Below are 19657 nucleotides of genomic sequence, written 5' to 3' on the forward strand. Positions count from 1 at the left end.
TACTGACCCAGGTGTAGTGAATCTGATCATTTGGATACTGATTTGGAAAAAAGCACTTTTTATCAAAATACTAGGGTTCATATAAACATGGTGGGACATTAAGCTTGTTCCACTGAGTTATATAAATGCACTTTTGTTCAACAATTTTAAAAAAATGCATAGAAGTGGAGGAGGTGACAGAACAAGCATCCAGAAAAAGCAGAGATGTTACACAGATGATGCAGCTGATATTGTATGGACCCTGTACCAGACCATTGTGGTGAAGAAGGAGCAGAGCCAGACAGTGACACTCTTGACTTGTCAGTCAATTTACGCTCCTATTCCCTCCTATGGTCATGAACTTTGCATAATGACCAAAAGGAACCACATTTTCACCGCAGATTTAATTTAATTTTTATTTAACCAGGTTAGTCCCATTGAGATTGAGACCTCTTTTGCAAGGGAGATCTGGACAACTATAAAGTTTCCAATTAACCGAATCTGCACGTCTTTAAATGTGGGAGGAAACTGGAGCACCTGGAGGAAACCCATGCAAACACGGGGAGAATATACAAGCTCCACACAGAAAGGCCACAGGTGGGAATTGAACCCATGACCTTCTTGCTGTGAGGCCACACTGCTAACCACTAATCCACTGTGCTGCCCAATAGGCGCTCTACCTAATACATGCAGTGGAAGAGAGGTTCCTCCATTGGGTATCTGGGCTTACACTTAGGAACACGGTAAGAGCCTTGACTATCTGTGATGGACTTGGGATAATGCTGCTGCTTCTTTGCATTGAAAGGAGCAAGTTGAGGTGGTTCAGGCATCTGGTGAGGATTCTCCCTGGTTGTCTCCCTAGGGAGGTCTTCCAGGCATGTTCCACTGGGAGGAGGCTCTGGGGAGGACCCAGGACAAGCTGGAGGTATTGTCTTTCCCAGCTGGCTTGGGAACACCTTGAGATCCCCCAAGGAAGAAGTGTTAGACTTGGTTGATGGGGAAGTGTGGGATGAGCTGCTACCGTGACCTGGACCTGGATAAAGGTCAGAAAATGTAAGAATGAATGAACAAAACAAACTGAGAAAATTGAAACTGAATGTTTTCTTATCCAGCCAGTCCCCTTCCTGAGTATGACAGTTAATTTGCGTGGGATGAAAGCCCTTTAGAAATAGGGGCCCTCACTCATCACCGCTCTTCAAAATTTGATTCTGTACCTAAAAGGCACATATGTGCGCGACAGACCTGGTGGAGCACTAAAACTCCTGGGTGTCGGGGACTGAGCCGCAGGTTTCCGTTTTGTCCGGTTATTGTTCCATGTGGCCGCTGTGGGTGGGCGGATCCTGCACCCTGCTGCCTGTTGTTCCGCCATCCGGCCAATGAGAGCGCGGCTGCCGCTCGGCTCTTGGCCAATGAGAGGAGCCGGGATCAGGCTCTATGAGAGTTGGGTTGTTCAATCGTGAGTCCGGAGGACAACAAGCAGCCCTGAGTGGAGGGATGATAGCGATGGTAACGTTGCTCAGCTTTTCCGATTATCTTATGTTGTGAAGACTGGAGATGAGGCCGAGCCGCGGCGTCCTTTACATGCACCGGCTTTCTTTGTTGAATGCCACCGTGGACTCTGTTAAACGCGCATTTCGAGCTGAGCTGTTAGCATTAGCCAACAGCAACAGTACCGTTACGTTAACTTCGATTGTCCTCAGTAAACGCGTTAGCCGTCATGCTAAACGCTGGCCATTGTGGCAAGCTAATAACAAACGTTAAGCTCAGTGGAGACAAGTGGGTTCATTGTGTAGAAGTTAGGTTATCAGTTCGCTGAGGTGCATTAAAAGCTTCGGCATTGCTCGCCCCGTGCAGAGCTGCTGCAGCTAGGTGAGCGGTGCTAGCTAACTCAGTGTTTGTTGGCTGCATCAGACCAACAAAGTTGCTGGATGTTCCTGGAGAGTGGCTCTGACTGCTCTTTGTTCTGCCACAACATGGTGATGGAGTGCAGTTTAACATGGCGTGAGGAGCCACACAACAGGTTTTAAAACACCCCAGAAGTGATCACGACTCGTGCAACTTTTGTGATTCTTAACATTTGCCATGTTAAGATGCAGCCACTGTAATAACTGTTTGACCTTAAAATATTGAAATGTACCGTGCAAGTGAATTATAGCGTTGCAGAGTTTGCAGCTATAGTTTTAAAAGATTTATAATGTGCCCAAAAGTAATCAGACAGATACCTTTTTGTGCAATTTTGTCTGCACACCACCACCACCACAGCAGTGTTAAAATGAATCAAGATGTACTTGTGGGGTAGACTTTAAAGTTTCTTTCAAGTGGTTTAACAAAAATATTGCAGCTGCTGTTTAGTAATTACAGCTATTTCTATACAGTCTCAATTTTCAGAGACCATGTGACTGGATCATCTAAATATAAGGGTTATTTACTACCAATGATCACTTTTAGAGCCACTTTTCTTAAAATGAGTCTGGATGAAAGTGAAAGCATTTTGAAGTCACTGAATATGTGTTAAACTTAATTTAGATCAATCATTAAGAAATGTAGACAGTATGGTACTGTTTGGTAAATTTATCTGGATCAGACAGTTCTCAAAACCTGAGTGACAGTGAAAGTAGGAGATTAGTGTGGGAAGACACCATCACAACTCGGATGGAGTTTTTTTGTGTGGCTGTGATTGGCCAAACTGCGTAATCCGACTTTTGTCTGTTGCATCACCAACCACCCTTGTGGTAGTGCAGAATGGGGTGTATATATATATATATATATATATATATACACACACACACAAACAAGAAAAGAGACAAAATCTAAATTTGAATGTCATGCATGCTCCCTCAATTTAATATTTCTCATTGAAATTTGTCGCTTTAAGACGTCCTGCATACTTGACTAAATTTTAATGAGAAACTGTAGTTTTACTGAAGTCAGTGTAACATTACCTTGCAACTATACAGTCATGCTTATTCATATAGCAGTAAATCTGTAATGTCTACACGGACCTGCATACAAGGAAAATTCTGTTGAAAGAGCTGCACGGAAAACTTATCTCAAAATGTCAGCGAAACTGAAGGTGAATGCATAAATAAGTTTTAAGGCAGGTTTGGATTACCACCAAAATGTGCTAAGCTTTTCTTTAACCCCTGTCCAAGGAAGAGCTCATGAAAATGTAACAAAGTTGTTACTGTAATGGGAGAAACACTTGTCTATGAATGTTAAAGGATTTTATATAAAAAAGAAACACGCAAATTAGCACCAAAATTTAACCAACTGTTCCTTCACTTTCTCCACAGAATTGAACCAAAACCCAGCCACTATTTATTCTTTTTTTTTTTTTTTTGGCAATATTTTATGCACATAACTGCAGCCCTCCATTGTTGCTAGGCAGATGTAATTAGTGCTATCATTTTTCTTTATGTGCAGTAATTTACTACACATAAAGAAAAATGATAGCACTCGTAAACTGTTTCAGCATCTATATTTTAGTAAGTCGGAGTCTCCTTGGCTTCTCCATTGTTTTCACTTGGGGTCACCACAGCAGATCAGAGGTGGATCTGCATATTGATTTGGCACAGATTTTACACTTGATGCCCTTCTTGACACAACTCCATATTACACTGAGAATGAGCAGGTGTGGGCTTTCAACAACTATAGTAATAACAGATTGGGATAATTACTTTTTATACAGTGAAACAATAACTGATAATCCCTTTGTTAACTGTAAATGAAGACATGCCTTCTAGGGAGGTCATGTTCACACTTGTTTTGGGGTTGTTTTCTGTCTATTCTGTGTTGCAAAAACTCAGGATTTCATGTCTAACATCATGGCATCAACCTCTGAGTCAAGAAAAAGAAAAATAACTGTATTGATGTTAAACACCTGCATAGGTCTAAATTTTTCTGCATACATAATTGATCAGGAATTGACAATCAGACTGATTAGCACAATCGGTAATGGTATCGTTATAAATAAAATCACATCATTTCAAAATTGAAACTGACTGCTGTCTATACTCGTTGAATATTTTTGCAATCCCCTTCCTGAGTATGACAATTAATTTGTGTGGGATGAAAGCCTCAGACTTTAGAAACAGGGCCCTCACTCATCACCGCTCTTCAAAATTTGATTCTGTACTTAAAAGGTACAGAATTGCCTCGCATTAGTGATAAGCTGGATGTCTAGCAACTTCTTACTTTTAAACTCTGATAAGACTGAAATGATGGTTCTTGGTCCAGTGAGACATCAGCATCAATTTGACCAGTTAACGCTTAGCCTATGCTCGTGTGTCATACATCACACTGACAAAGTGAGGAACCTTGGGGTAATTTTTGATCCTGCGTTGTCCTTTGGCCTCCACATTAGAGATATTACGAGGACTGCTTTCTTCCACCTGCGAAGTATAGCGTTCGTACCATCCTGTCTATGGCTGATGCTGAGAACCTGATTCACGCGTTTCTCTTCTAGATTGGACTACTGCAATATTCTGTTTTCTGGTTTACCGCAGTCCAGCATTAGGGGTCTCCAATTGCTGCTGCCAGAATTTTGACACAAAGCAGAAAGTTAGACCACATTACACCCATTTTTGCATCTCTTCACTGGCTTCCTGTCCCAGTGAGATCAGATTTTAAGGTTCTGCTACTAGCCCATAAAATTATTGGATGGACTGGCACCTCCCTACCTAACTGACCTAATTAAACCCTACGTACCGGCCCGGGCTTTGCGTTCTCAAGGTGCAGGACTACTTGGTGTCCCTAGGGTGAATAAAAAGTCTGCGGGTCACAGAGCTTTCTCTTATAATGCCCCTCTTCTGTGGAATAATCTCCCTGCGTCAATAAAACAGTCAGATTCTGTAGAGACTTTCAAGTCCAGACTTAAGATGCACTTATTTTCCCTTTCGTATGGCTAGCATAGTATGTTTCTATGCTTTTTACTCTTTTAATTCATTTTATTAGGAAATGGAGCAGGCCTGGCCTCAACTTTATCTAAATTCTGGGTCTTTTAGTGAAGCTTAAGGCCCAGTCACACGGCACTTAACGAAGGGTGACGAAGCCCTGACGAAACAAGAAATCTGGACTTTCGTTGACTGTCGTTGGCATCGTGTAACCTTCGCGCAGCCTCATTCCTGCAGCTGGCGCTTCGTCAAGATTTTTAAACTTGAAAAATTTGAACGAAGGGCAACGGAAAACCTCAGTTTGTCTGTGTCTTGTTTTGCTGTCATTCTTGACATTTTTTAATCGTTTGTGTAGTTTTTGTAACGTTATTGTTTAATTTGACTTCGTTGGAGCAGCTGAATGTTTTCACACAGTGCAGAAGCCGGTTTGTGAGCGCTGCTTCTGCTTTATGTACTGTTGGAAATTACAGGGCAAACTCAGCCTGCTTGCTTGGATTTTTTTTTATCTGTGTGGGGGGCAGCTTCAGTGGGCTCAGGCACCTTACATAGGCCAGAATTAATCTTTTGTGTGGATATAATTAATTATTTTGCCACAAGCAACTGTTGAATTTGGAACAACAAAAAAAGTTGTGTAATTTCCGACGGTACTTGAATGCAGCATCAGCGGCAGCAGGAGCTGCTGCGTGCGCTTATTATTTTGTATTAAATGTAACAATATGAGTGTAGGAATGATAATCCAGGCCTTCTGTACATGTGGCATATCAAGATGCTGATTAGACACCATGATTAGTGCACAGGTGTGCCTTAGACTGCCCACAATAAAAGGCCACTCTGAAAGGTGCAGTTTTATCACACAACACAATGCCACAGATGGCGCAAGACTTGAGGGAGCATGCAATTGGCATGCTGACAGCAGGAATGTCAACCAGAGCTGTTGCTCGTGTATTGAATGTTCATTTCTCTACCATAAGCCATCTCCAAAGGCGTTTCAGAGAATTTGGCAGTACATCCAACCAGCCTCACAACCGCAGACCATGTGTAACCACACCAGCCCAGGACCTCCACATCCAGCATGTTCACCTCCAAGATCGTCTGAGACCAGCCACTCGGACAGCTGCTGAAACAATCGGTTTGCATAACCAATGAATTTCTGCACAAACTGTCAGAAACCGTCTCAGGGAAGCTCATCTGCATGCTCGTCGTCCTCATCGGGGTCTTGACCTGACTCCAGTTCGTCGTCGTAACCGACTTGAGTGGGCAAATGCTCACATTCGCTGGTGTTTGGCACATTGGAGAGGTGTTCTCTTCATGGATGAATCCCGGTTCACACTGTTCAGGGCAGATGGCAGACAGCGTGTGTGGCGTCGTGTGGGTGAGTGGTTTTCTGATGTCAATGTTGTGGATCGAGTGGCCCATGGTGGCGGTGGGGTTATGGTATGGGCAGGCGTCTGTTATGGACGAAGAACACAGGTGCATTTTATTGATGGCATTTTGAATGCACAGAGATACCGTGACGAGATCCTGAGGCCCATTGTTGTGCCATACATCCAAGAACATCACCTCATGTTGCAGCAGGATAATGCACGGCCCCATGTTGCAAGGATCTGTACACAATTCTTGGAAGCTGAAAATGTCCCAGTTCTTGCATGGCCGGCATACTCACGGACATGAGCATGTTTGAGATGCTCTTGACCGGCGTATATGACAGCGTGTACCAGTTCCCGCCAATATCCAGCAACTTCGCACAGCCATTGAAGAGGAGTGGACCAACATTCCACAGGCCACAATTGACAACCTGATCAATTCTATGCGAAGGAGATGTGTTGCACTGCATGAGGCAAATGGTGGTCACACCAGATACTGACTGGTATCCCCCCCCCAATAAAACAAAACTGCACCTTTCAGAGTGGCCTTTTATTGTGGGCAGTCTAAGGCACACCTGTGCACTAATCATGGTGTCTAATCAGCATCTTGGTATGGCACACCTGTGAGGTGGGATGGATTATCTCAGCAAAGGAGAAGTGCTCACTATCACAGATTTAGACTGGTTTGTGAACAATATTTGAGGGAAATGGTGATATTGTGTATGTGGAAAAAGTTTTAGATCTTTGAGTTCATCTCATACAAAATGGGAGCAAAACCAAAAGTGTTGCGTTTATATTTTTGTTGAGTGTATATTTATTCTCCCTTTAGACAGTTTTCTGTTATAAATCAATATATATGGCTTAGAACATAATACAGTGATACAGCAGTGACCACAGCACACTTTTTTTTTTTTTTTAATTGGAGCAAGACAGCGCGCACAACGTGTCGACAGACAGTGTGGATTCTGATAATGATGGAGATGATCCCTCTTTTGTTCTGGACGAGGAACCAGAGCAAGTGGTCCACTGACGTGCACACAGATCTCCACAGCTTCTGTTTGCAGTTTCTCCAGGACCCAGGTGCTATGAGCTCCGTCCAAGCGCCGAGTCCTGGAACACAGAGATGAAGACACACACTGTTCCAGCAGTGGCTCCAGGCGCGTTTCGTTTAGTATTTCTTCTGTTTTTTCTTGTTGCTTAATGCTGAGAAATTACACTGTATTTGTCTTTCTGATGCTTGATTCCGCTCTGTTTGAGGTGCGGCTTCATCCAGAGATGGGTGTGGTATCTGTTCCAGAAACCGCCCTGTGCACCGGCAACATTTTTTGTGAATTGTTTTGTAATTTGTGTCTGTAGCATGGTCCAAGCAGAGGGTCACCACTTTGAGTCTGGTCTGCTTGAGGTTTCTTCCTCAGAGGGAGTTTTTCCTTACCACTGTTGCTCTGGGGGTTGGTAAGGTTAGACCTTACTTGTGTGAAGCGCCTTGAGGCAACTCTTTTGTGATTTGGTGCTATATAAATGAAAACAAATTGAAATCATGTTTCTATTGCTGAATTATTTGTGGAGCGTCTTTTTTGGGGGGGAATACTTTCATAGACATGTTCCCCTCACCCCCAAAAAGACACTCCACAAATATTGCTTATAAATAATAATTAATAATACTGCTTTTGATTCCATATCTATTTCACAGCATTTTCCTGGTGGTGATTGTAGACATGGATGATCAAGCTGAAAGTTGCCATTGAGTTCTTTGTAGTGATGAATTGTCCTGAACCTGATCAAGCAAACATTTTACAGTAAGCAAGTTTCAATTTTCTGCAAGTCATATATGTTGTAAACTGCAAATTTGTGATCAAGGTCACAAATCTGTATTTTGTATTACTTATTACAGGTGTTTGATTAATATCGGGTTATTAGCTTTTGAAAAGTTGATTGAGATGTGAAAGGCCTTTGCTCACAATGTTAAACTCATACTAGAGTAATTATTGTAATCCTAAAACTTAATCTGTTTCAACACTTATTGTGGCCATATCCTAATTTCATGCTTCTTTATATATCCTGCATCAGAATGAGCTGCTGCTCGGTTGCAGGACTTGTGTCCTACCCCTGAGGCCACATGAGTAGCTGCAGAGATGGATCGTTGTAAACACGTGGGACGCCTTCGTCTGGGTCACGACCATTCTATCCTTAATCCACAGAAATGGCAGTGTGTAGACTGCAGCACCACCGATTCTGTGTGGGCCTGCCTGAAGTGCTCCCATGTGTCCTGTGGACGTTTCGTGGAGGAGCACTCACTGAAACACTTTCAGGAGTCGCACCACCCACTGGCTATGGAGGTGCGTGAGTTGGATGTCTTCTGCTTTGCATGTGAAGACTATGTACTGAATGATAATGCAGAGGGAGACCTTAAACTCCTCAGAGGTGCACTCTCCACTGTTCGTCGCCCAGACAGTCGCTCACTACGCTCCTCCACTGGGGGAGAGTGCACAGTCCGCTTTGGGGAAAGTGGACCACAGCCTGCAATGCAGGTAGCCTTGCGTCACAGGAGGAAAGCACTCCTTGGAAAGATGCTGAAGAGATGGATGAGCAAACATGAGGATCTGCAGAATCAGCGTCAGAAGAAACTTGAGGAAGAAAAGGAAGAAGCCAGAAGACAAAAGAAAGAGGTCAAAAAGAGACTTATGGAAGAGCTTGGTAATGTTCCTCCAAGAAAGAGTGCTAGGCTTCTTACTCAGGCACCACGTTCAACTATCATGCTCATTCCTCGCAAATTTCGCGATCCTCCAGAACGCCTACCTCCTCCTCCCAAGAAGCCTTCCTTACTACCCCTGTCACGTAAAGCCCCTCAGAATGGCAGGGCTGCTAAACTGAGGCGATACTACTCCACTCATGTGGTGACACGGCGGAGACTTGCTCCAGGTGTCACCGGTCTGCGGAACTTGGGGAACACATGCTACATGAACTCAATATTGCAGGTGTTGAGCCACTTGCAGAAATTCAGGGAATGTTTTCTCACTTTGGACCTGTGTGAGACTGAGGAGCTACTGGCCAAGTCTAATCACACCCAAGGAATGAAGGATGTGACAGGAAGTGTAGTCAGTGGTGCTAATACACTGCCAGGATGCCCTCTTGGACGCATGGGGAAAGCAGGCTGTTGGAATTTACCTGTGGGAAGAAATGAAAGTGCTCCGCCTTCCCCAAATGCTGCAGAGCTGGTCCAGTCCAAGGAGCCTCGCTGCTCCACCCGGCAGCAGATGTCTCTGTGCCATGAGTTGCATACACTTTTCAGGGTCATGTGGTCTGGCCGGTGGTCTCTGGTGTCCCCCTTTGCCATGCTGCATTCCGTGTGGAACTTGATCCCAGCTTTCCGTGGGTATGACCAGCAGGACGCACAGGAGTTCCTGTGTGAGCTGCTAGACAAAGTGCAGCAGGAGCTGGAGACTGAAGGATCCAAACACAGGATAGTTATTCCCATCACAAAGAGGAAACTGTCCAAGCAGGTGCTAAAGGTTCTCAACACCATATTTCATGGCCAGCTCCTCAGCCAGGTGAGAATCGGCATGCGAGATCGGCAAATATGTTTTATTGTATGAGTGCCTTGTGTATCAAATGATGAAGAAATATTGTTTTAAACTAGTCACATCACAATGGGTTCACATTTTGAACTTGATCTAATATGACTAAATGGACTTATATGATACAACCCGCAGCACCTTATCCCTAATCTGGTATCAGACATGAATAACTTCACAAATAGCTGAAGGGACAACTCACCCATGTCACCCATAAATTGCTTAAATATTTCCGTATCATGATTGCATTTCTGAGTGCCTCATGATTTTCTGCTTTCTGCACCTCAGGGTTTGAATTTGGTTTGTTTTCCCCATACATATCACCAGGCCTGAAAAACAATCTTGTGGCTAAACAGGTTTATCGTTGTTAATTTAAATAACTACCAGTTTAGAGCATAGAATTGTTTACAGGAACACAAGATTCTTCATACTTCTTGCCGTTTCATGATGCAATACGGCTATGCCACATTTTTGATTCAGCACTTAAGCTTTTTACGAACTTTTACTATACAACACTGAATTAAGTGATTTAGTTTTTGTTAAGTGCCATAATTTATCCTATTTTATGGAGTATAAGTCAAGTTTATTTATTTACTAATCTGAGAAGACCTGCAACTTATAGTCCGGTGCAACTTATATAATGAAAAATCACAATTCACCACCATAAATGTTCATGACAGTGGTAACGAGAAACGCAACATTATACTGCCTTTTCAGTTTTAAATAAACAAGAGAGAGGTAGAAACTTCATAATTGGTATCAGTTGCTTTTAGTGTGCATTTAAAACAGTCAGGTCACATTTAAAGCTTTTGTTATACGTACAAGCGATCGTGTTGGCATCACTATTTTGAGCTTTTACTCATATTGGAAAAGCTCCAGAGATAAAACGCAGCAGTCACGCTTATTTCAAGGAAATAAATATGAATTAAATGTACAACCTCAATTCCAATGAAGTTGGGACGTTGTGTAAAATGTAAATAAAAGCAGAATACAATGATTTGCAAATCCTTTTCAACATATATTTAATTGAATACACCACAAAGACAAGATATTTAATGTTCAGACTGATGAACTTTATTGTTTTTGTGCAAATATTTGCTCATTTTGAAATGGATGCCTGCAACATGTTTCAAAAAAGATGGGACAGTGGTATGTTTACCACAGTATTACATCACCTTTCCTTCTAACAACACTCAATAAGCGTTTGGGATCTGAGGACACTAATTGATGAAGCTTTGTAGGTGGAATTCTTTCCCATTCATGCTTGATGTACAACTTCGGTTGTTGAACAGTCCGGGGTCTCCGTTGTCGTATTTTGCGCTTCATAATGTGCCACACATTTTCAATGGGCGACAGGTCTGGACTGCAGGCAGGTGAGTCTAGTACCCGCACTCTTTTACTACAAAGCAAAGCTGTTGTAACACGTGTAGAATGTGGCTTGGCATTGTCTTGCTGAAATAAGCAGGGATGTCTCTGAAAAAGACGTTGCTTGGATGGCAGCATGTGTTGCTCCAAAACCTGGCTGTACCTTTCAGTATTGATAGTGCCATCACAGATTTGTAAGTTGTTGATGTATGACTTTTGCTTTGCATGGTAGAGTTTTAACTTGCACTTGCAGATGTAGCGACAAACTGTGTTAACTGACAATGGTTTTCTGAAGTGTTCCTGAACCCACGTGGTAAGATCCTTTACACAATGGTTTTGGTTTTTAATGCAGTGCTACCTGAGGGATCGAAGGTCACGAGCATTCAGCGTTGGTTTTCAGCCTTGCCGCTTACGTGTAGAAAGTTCTCCAGATTCTCTGAATCTTCTGATTTATATTATGGACTGTGGATGATGGAATCCCTAAAATCCTTGCAATTGAATGTTGAGAAACATTGTTCTTAAACTGTTAGACTATTTTTTTTCACACGGTTGTTCACAAAGTGGTGATCCTCACCCCATCTTTGCTTGTGAACGGCTGAGCATTTGTCCATGCTCCTTTTATACCCAGTCATGACACTCACCTGTTTCCAATTAACCTGTTCACCTGTGGAATGTTCCAAACGGGTGTTCTTTGAATATTCATCAACTTTCCCAGTCTTTTGTTACCACTGTCCCAGCTTTTTTGAAATGTGTTGCTGGCATCCATTTCAAAATGAGCAAATATTTGCACAAAAACAGTAAAGTTTATCAGTTTGAACATTAAATATCTTGTCTTTGTGGTGTATTCAATTGAATATAGGTTGAAGAGGATTTGCAAATCATTGTATTCTGTTTTTATTTACATTTCACACAACATTCCAACTTCATTGGAATTGGGGTTGTATTTATTAAACTGCAAACTATCCTGTCGAATGACATACAGTAAATGGACATCTGTTCCTGTGCAGTTCTGCAGCACACAACAGAAAATCAGAACGTAAATAATAACAGATTAATGCCACAGTGAGCTGAACTTGGAACTTACTAATTTGGTAGACAACTGTCCTCCACATATAAAAGTAATCCACAAGAAAGCCACAAACAAGTCCGTGCTGGGCTCAAAAAAGTCCGATCCACGTGTGATAATGCATCGTTATTTATTATGTGATGAAACAGAAAATTCCCAAACAGCAGACTCCACTCTGTGTTAGCTGATTAACTGTTAGCTGTGCCCACCACAAACTATCACAGGCTCGTTGCCGAGCAGATCACACAGTACTGAGGATGTAATGGATTGTACTAATACTGTTAATATTGTTTTCTGTTAAAATCTGTCCTTTCCTGAATAAGTACATGTAGCGAAAATGGGGGCGGAGAGACAGTAATCATGTTCATGAACACACTGTTCCTTACAATAGTGTTCAGAATAATAGTAGTGCTATGTGACTAAAAAGATTAATCCAGGTTTTGAGTATATTTCTTATCGTTACATGGGAAACAAGGTACCAGTAGATTCAGTAGATTCTCACAAATCCAACAAGACCAAGCATTCATGATATGCCCACTCTTAAGGCTATGAAATTGGGCTATTATTAAAAAAAAAAAAGTTCAAAAGGGGGGTGAGAAACATGCCTATATCATGATACTTGCACCACCATGCTTCATTGTCTTCACTGTGAACTGTGGCTTGAATTCAGAGTTTGGGGGTCATCTCACAAACTGTCTGCGGCCCTTGGACCCAAAAACAACAGTTTTACTCTCATTAGTCCACAAAATATTCCTCCATTTCTATTTAGGCCAGTTGATGTGTTCTTTGGCAAATTGTAACCTCTTCTGCACATGTCTTTTATTTAACAGAGGGACTTTGCAGGGGATTCTTGCAAATAAATTAGCTTCACACACGTCTTCTAACTGTCACAGCACTTACAGGTAATTCCAGACTGTCTTTGATCATCCTGGAGCTAATCAATGGGTGAGCCTTTGCCATTCTGGTTATTCTTCTATCCATTTTGGTAGTTGTTTTCCGTTTTCTTCCACGCGTCTTTTTTTTTTTTTTTTTTTTTTTTTTTGTCCATTTTAAAGCATTGGAGATCATTGTAGATGAACAGCCTATAATTTTTTGCACCTGCGTATGTTTTTCCCTCTCCACTCAACTTTTTAATCAAACTACGCTGTTCTTCTGAACAATGTCTTGAAGGTCCTATTTTCCTCAGGCTTTCAAAGAGAAAAGCATGTTCAACAGGTGCTGGCTTCACCCTTAAATAGGGGACACCTGATTCACACCTGTTTGTTCCACAAAATTGACAAACTCACTGACTGAATGCCACACTACTATTATTGTGAACACCCCCTTTTCTATTTTTTTTTTTTTTTTTACTAATAGCCAAATTTCATAGCCTTAAGAGTGTGCATATCATGAATGCTTGGTATGGTTGGATTTGTGAGAATCTAATGAATCTACTGGTACCTTGTTTCCCATGTAACAATATGAAATATACTCAAAACCTGGATTAATCTTTTTAGTCACATAGCACTACTATTATTATGAACACTACTGTATGTACAGGGAGGTTGGGACACACATTGCCTTTTGATTTGACTTCCACTTGTGATATTTCAGAATTAAATGTATTTAAAGAAATGTCCTTTCTTTAATGTTTGTTTAACAACACAAGTGGGAATTTTTTTCTTTTCTTTTTTTTTCTTTTTTACAACTTTGTCTGTGAAAATGCTCTGTCCAGAAGTCAAGATCTTCCTTCTGAGCCATCTCTAAAAGATTCATTGGACCACAGTCTATTAGTCAAAAATATAAGAAGCCTGACACCACACAGACTTTATATGATTGGGGAAAATTAACTTGCAGGTTTTGATAATTTTTTTGTTGCAAAAGTCCAACAGAACCTCAGGATCACAACAAAGGAAATTGAGTTGGCGGCATTAGGTAGCAATGTGACATCGTCCAGTTTTTAAGAGTATGCTTCATTACCATGACCTGAAAGGCCTCGACCTTGGCATATAATTGCAGGTGGATAGGTATTCCATATTATACAAATAATGAATGTTTGAGTTCAGTGGTACGAATATTTCATGAGGTGAAAGCTGGAACATACCGTTCAACGAGGCGAAATATTCATTCCATTGAAAGAATGTAAAAACATTCATTATTTGTTTTATATAACGGCTAAAATAGATCCTTGTCATTTGATATTTTAGTAATTTCTAAAAAACCGAAAAGGGACTTACATTTTGGTGTTCCACTGTAACATGTAGTCCAGTGATGCTGTGCACTGACATCGGACCAAAAAAAGACTGTAGTTCCTCAGTCCAGCCAAAAATCACATCAGAGTTTCATGTGAACAGGTCTTGATGCATCCAGATGGCTTACAGCAGAGTAGCTTTTGTTTATATGTTACAAGCAGCATCGGTTAGCTCAATCAAATCATCGTGTCGTTGTCCCCCATGCACACAGGCACACACACACGCAGCCGGCTCGGTCGACTGTACGTCCTCAGTGCAGCGAGAAAAAAAAAATCACATTAGAAATGAGTCCAGCTTTTCTTTCTCTCTTCCTGCTAACAGACAGCACAGTGGATTTGTTGTGTGTGTGTGTGTGTGTCTTACAAGACTTAGCAGCGTCAGTTAGCTCAATCAAATTATGTCTTGTTTCTGTGAAGGATCTCAGTTGTCCAGGTGGTTTCCATAGTAGAGAAGCTTGATTCTTTGACTGGACTGGGTTGCTTGATGGGAGGGTGTTTCGCTTCAAATTGCAGAAGCTTCCTCAGCTAAAATTCTTGCTCTGGTAGTCTGACATCTGTCTTGACTCTTGTAGAGAAGAATAACAGAAGCCACAAAAGCTAGATTTTTAAACATAACCAGACCTCTCCTACCGAGAGGCAGACTGCTATTGGCTAGTGACTAAACAATTCCTCTAATAGCACCTATTGTGCTCTAGTTAGCACCCTCCTAATGGCAGGGCAGCTGTCCTTCCTAACGATGGGACTGACGGCTCTTCTGACGATTCTCCTGACGATGTGAATGACTCATTACCATGAACAAGAGATTGAAACTGCTTTGACCTGAGTACCCCACTGTAAACAGGGGACAAAGCGTGTCCCAGACCCCCTCCCTGGTTAAGGCTGGGATTCAACTGTTTCACATACAATGCCTCCTTCACTCCCATCTCAAACCATTTATTTTCTCTGGCAAAGATTTTAACTTCCTTGTCCTCAAACGTGTGGTTAATGTCTTTAAGGTGGAGATGAACTGCAGACTGAGGTCCACCGGCGCCCTGTCTTCGGTGCTGGTATAGCCTTTTGTGCAACAGCTGCTTAGTCTCATCTATGTAGTGTTTGTTACAGTTTTCCTGATATCTGATAGAATACACTATATAGCTCTGTTTGTAACTAGGGATCCTGTCCTTACGGTGAACTAATTTCTGTCTCAAGGTGTTAACAGGTTTAAAGTAAACTGGGATTTTGTGCTGTCTGTAGTTTTTTCCCTACTCCTGCTAAATAAGGGAGAGACACTCCTCTTCTTCTTGGCTCCTTCTCCTGTGTATCTGGTCTCTTTGTTCTCTGGGACTTCTGCACTTTATCCAGGGACCATCGTGGGTACCCACATACTGTGAGGGCTTTCCGGACATGTTGTTCTTTAGCCCTTCCCTCTGTAGTTGTGGGCACCTGTAGGGCTCTGTGTTGAAGAGTCCTGATCACCCCGAGCTTGTGTTCAAGAGGGTGGTTTGAGCCAAAGAGCAGATATTGGTCAGTGTGAGTGGGTTTTCTGGAAACCCCTGTCTGGAGCTGCCTGTTTTCTCCAATCGTAACATCACAGTCCAAGAAGGTTAAATGGTTGTTTCTGGCATCCTCACATGTGAACTTGATATTGGAATCCACCGAATTGATGTGCTCTGTAAAGGCCTCCACTTCCTGTTGCTTGATTTTAACCCATGTGTCATCGACATATCTGAACCAGTGACTGGGAGGGATGCCCGTGAAAGACGTCAAGGCTGTCTTCTCCACTCGCTCCATGTACAGATTGGCCACAATGGGGGATACTGGAGACCCCAAAGCACAAACATGGATCTGCCTGTAGTAATTCCCCCTAAACAGGAAATATGTGGTGTTAAGACAGTTCTCCAAGAGTTGGCAGATGTGGTCTGGTGTAAGTTTTGGTCCTTTCATGTAGAGACGCATCCTCCAGCAGCCTCACAGCTGTGAAGGCCTCAGCAGTGGGGATGCAGGTGAACAACGATGTCACATCAAATTACACACATACATAGTTTCATCTGCCTCCAGCTGAAGGTCCTTGATCTGGTTCACAAAATCTTGTGTGTTCTCCACATGGTGGTCTGAGTTTCCCACTAGAGGAGCCAAAATCCACTTGAGGTGCTTGGCCATATTGTAAGTGATGGAATCTGTGCTACATACAATAGGCCTGAGTGGTACGTCCTGTTTGTGGATTTTGGGCAGCCCATAGATGCATGGAGTGGTGTCCCCAGGGTACAGCCTGTAGTATACCTGCCTGTCGATGAGTCCCTCTTTCTCCAGGTTTTGGAGGTAGTTAATGATTTTCTTCTTATAGCCACTTGTGGGGTCTCTCTTCAGATGCTCATATGTATTGGAGTCACTGAGCAAGTTGTTGATCTTGGCCTCGTAGTCCGATGTGTTCAGGACCACCGTGCATCTGCCTTTATCCGCTGGCAGGATATGGATGCTTTGGTCCTTCTGCAGTGCTGACAAAGCTTTCCGTTCTTCTCCTGTGATGTTGGACGGGGGAGGCTTAGCACTGTTCATCACTGCTGTGACTCTTAGCCGGAGGTCCCAAACTTCTGACTCTGACAGACTGTTATGTTTAATGGCTGACTCTACTGCAGTGATGTAATCTACTGTCGGTGTATGTTTAGGGGTCACTGAGAAATTTAGTCCTTTTGCGAGCACATCCTTTTCTGTCTGTGTAAGAACCCTGTTGGAGAGATTCTTTATCCAATTTTCCCTGTTGTCACTAATTTGTCCTTATAACTACCCCCACTGAAAGTACACCTTTTATGCACTAAAAGGTTGTGAAACTTCCTGATTTGCCGCTCTTTACTTTTTAAATGCTAAGACATTTGAATTTTAGCCATGAACTTTGTGATGTTATTATGGGCCTCTTCCCACACTAAAGTTTCTAACCTTTTGTGAACACTATCGAGATCATTTTGATCAGAGCAAGATTTTAGCTGAGGAAGCTTCTACAATTTGAAGCAAAATGTCCTCGTGTCAAACAATCCTGTCCAGTTGAAGATTCAAGCTTCTCTACTCGGGAGAGTCGTTGTCCCCCGCGCACTCACACACACACACGCACGCAACCTGGTCGGCGGTTTTGCGTGCGTGTAGTACCAAAAAACACTGTATGTCCTCAGTGCAGCGAAAAAAATCACATCAGAAATGAGTCCAGCCTTTTTTCTCTCTTCCTGCTAACAGCCTCCAGACAGCACAGTGGATTTGTTTTGTGTGTGCGTACGTGGACGAGCATATGTGGGTGCGCACGTACTCATGCACGCGCCTGTGATCACGTGTGTGTGTGTGTGTGTGTGTGTGTGTGTGTGTGTGTGTGTGTGTGTGTGTGTGTGTGTGCACAGAGTGCAGTGGTACCAAACGTATGGAACCAAATTTGCACTCCAAGTAGAACCAAGCTGCACTCTAAATACAATGCAACACAAATGGCATAAATTAATCCATGTCATGTGACATACAAAGCACAAATCAAATGACAGGGATCCACTTAGCCGTTTTATTTATATATATATATATATATATATATATATAGCACCCTCTCTTCAGAATGGGAGAGTGCTTTGGGTCCAATGTCCAATTAAGGGATTAGTCCCTTCCCATCATGCGGCGTGGAATGTCATCCTGGTAAGTGAACTTTGATTCAGGGTGGAAATGTTTGTTGCCAATATATAAATTCCTTTATTTAAATTCATAAACAGAAAAAGTAACACATTTTCAAACATCACAAATTATCCCAATGTTTGCTAAAATGCAAACACATCACAACAATGAAAATAAACCCACACTAATTCCCAACTCTAAAAACTCACATCCCCACTTTTCTGACTCCCCTTGAACGCACCACAACCCAGGCCCACGCACATACACACATTCACACAGTCCAGTTTTTTACTCACGCCATCCAAGTGTGAGGAACTGTTGAGAACAAAAATAACTTGCCACGCAGGCCAGTCCCCAGCCTGCCGCACGGAATCCACCAGTTGTCCACTTTGAGTGCATTGAAACGTCTCCAGCAACCAGGCGATACGTGGATACATCACAACGAACCTCGCTGCTACATGCAACCTCGGCACAGAGCACACAAACACAGTGTAGATGGTAAAAACACAGCTGCGTCCAGCGCTGGGAAACTGGCTACCTGGTTAACGTCTTGGAATCTGCCATATCTTTTCTCCACCCGTCTCAGTGGCGTCTCCACCGGTCCAGGAACACACATAATCATCTTCAGCACACAGTTTCATGTTTATGAAACATGAAAGTGTGGAAAAACTATGATTCAGAAAGTTTTTCATCCAGTTTTAATTTTATCGTGCTTTGGCTCATACAGCAGATTTAAATAAAAAAGACAAATTTTGAAATATTTATTTTATTCCACTTTGCTGAGGCCCATTGATGTCTCAGAAGGTTCCATCATATGGAGAAAATGGACCATTAGTTCAGGTACTGAGGAGCCAACAGCCCATACCACCTTTTTGAACTATGAATCACTGATTTGGGATTTTTTTTTTCTTCTTCTTTTCAAACTTCAATTCCCGTGCTGAATATTCTTGAGAATTAAATGTCCCTTCCTCTTTGAAAGGACGCACTTGGGTTTTTATGCTGTGATTTCATTATATCGATGGCATGAAATTGCCTTAAAATGACATTGATAATATCATGATTTACAACCCCAATTCCAATGAAATTGGGACTTTGTGAAACAATGGAAATAAAAAGAGAATTCAATGATTTGCAAATCCTCTTCAACCTATATTCAATTGAATACACCACAAAGACAAGATATTTAATGTTCAAACTGAAACTTGATTGGTTTTGTGCAAATATTTGTTCATTTTGAAATGGATGCCTGCAACACGTTTCTGGCTGGGACAGTGGTATGTTTACTACTGTGTTACATCACCTTTCCTTCTAACGGCACTCAATAAGTGTTTGGGAACTGAGGACACTAATGGTTGAAGCTTTGTAAGTGGAATTCTTTCCCATTCTTGCTTGATGTACGACTTCAGTTGTTCAACAGTCTGGGGTCTCCGTTCGTATTTTGCACTTCATAATGCGCCACATAATGCGCCAGAATGTGGCTTGGCAATGTCTTGCTGAAATAAGCAGGGACGTCCCTGAAAAAGATGTTGATTGGATGGCAGCATGTGTTGCTCCAAAACCTGGATGTACGT

At 42.3% G+C, this 19657-nt stretch overlaps 1 protein-coding gene across 3 annotated transcripts in view; it reads left to right on the forward strand.

The window, feature by feature from the left end:
* The first annotated feature begins 1322 nt into the window (after nt 1-1322).
* usp49 (ubiquitin specific peptidase 49) overlaps nt 1323-19657 on the forward strand; it is a 31643-nt gene continuing 13308 nt past the window's right edge. For 2 of the 3 annotated variants that reach the window (XM_034166569.1, XM_034166571.1), the window contains exons 1-2: nt 7906-8031; nt 8303-9783. In XM_034166569.1, coding sequence (XP_034022460.1) covers nt 8368-9783 — 1416 coding nt within the window. In that variant the 5' untranslated portion in view covers nt 7906-8031; nt 8303-8367. Of the gene's footprint in view, nt 1486-7905; nt 8032-8302; nt 9784-19657 lie in introns of those variants that run through there. The other variant, XM_034166570.1, reaches the window with a different exon arrangement.

Source organism: Thalassophryne amazonica, chromosome 3, assembly GCF_902500255.1.
Source record: "Thalassophryne amazonica chromosome 3, fThaAma1.1, whole genome shotgun sequence".
In the NCBI taxonomy this organism is placed as follows: domain Eukaryota; kingdom Metazoa; phylum Chordata; class Actinopteri; order Batrachoidiformes; family Batrachoididae; genus Thalassophryne; species Thalassophryne amazonica.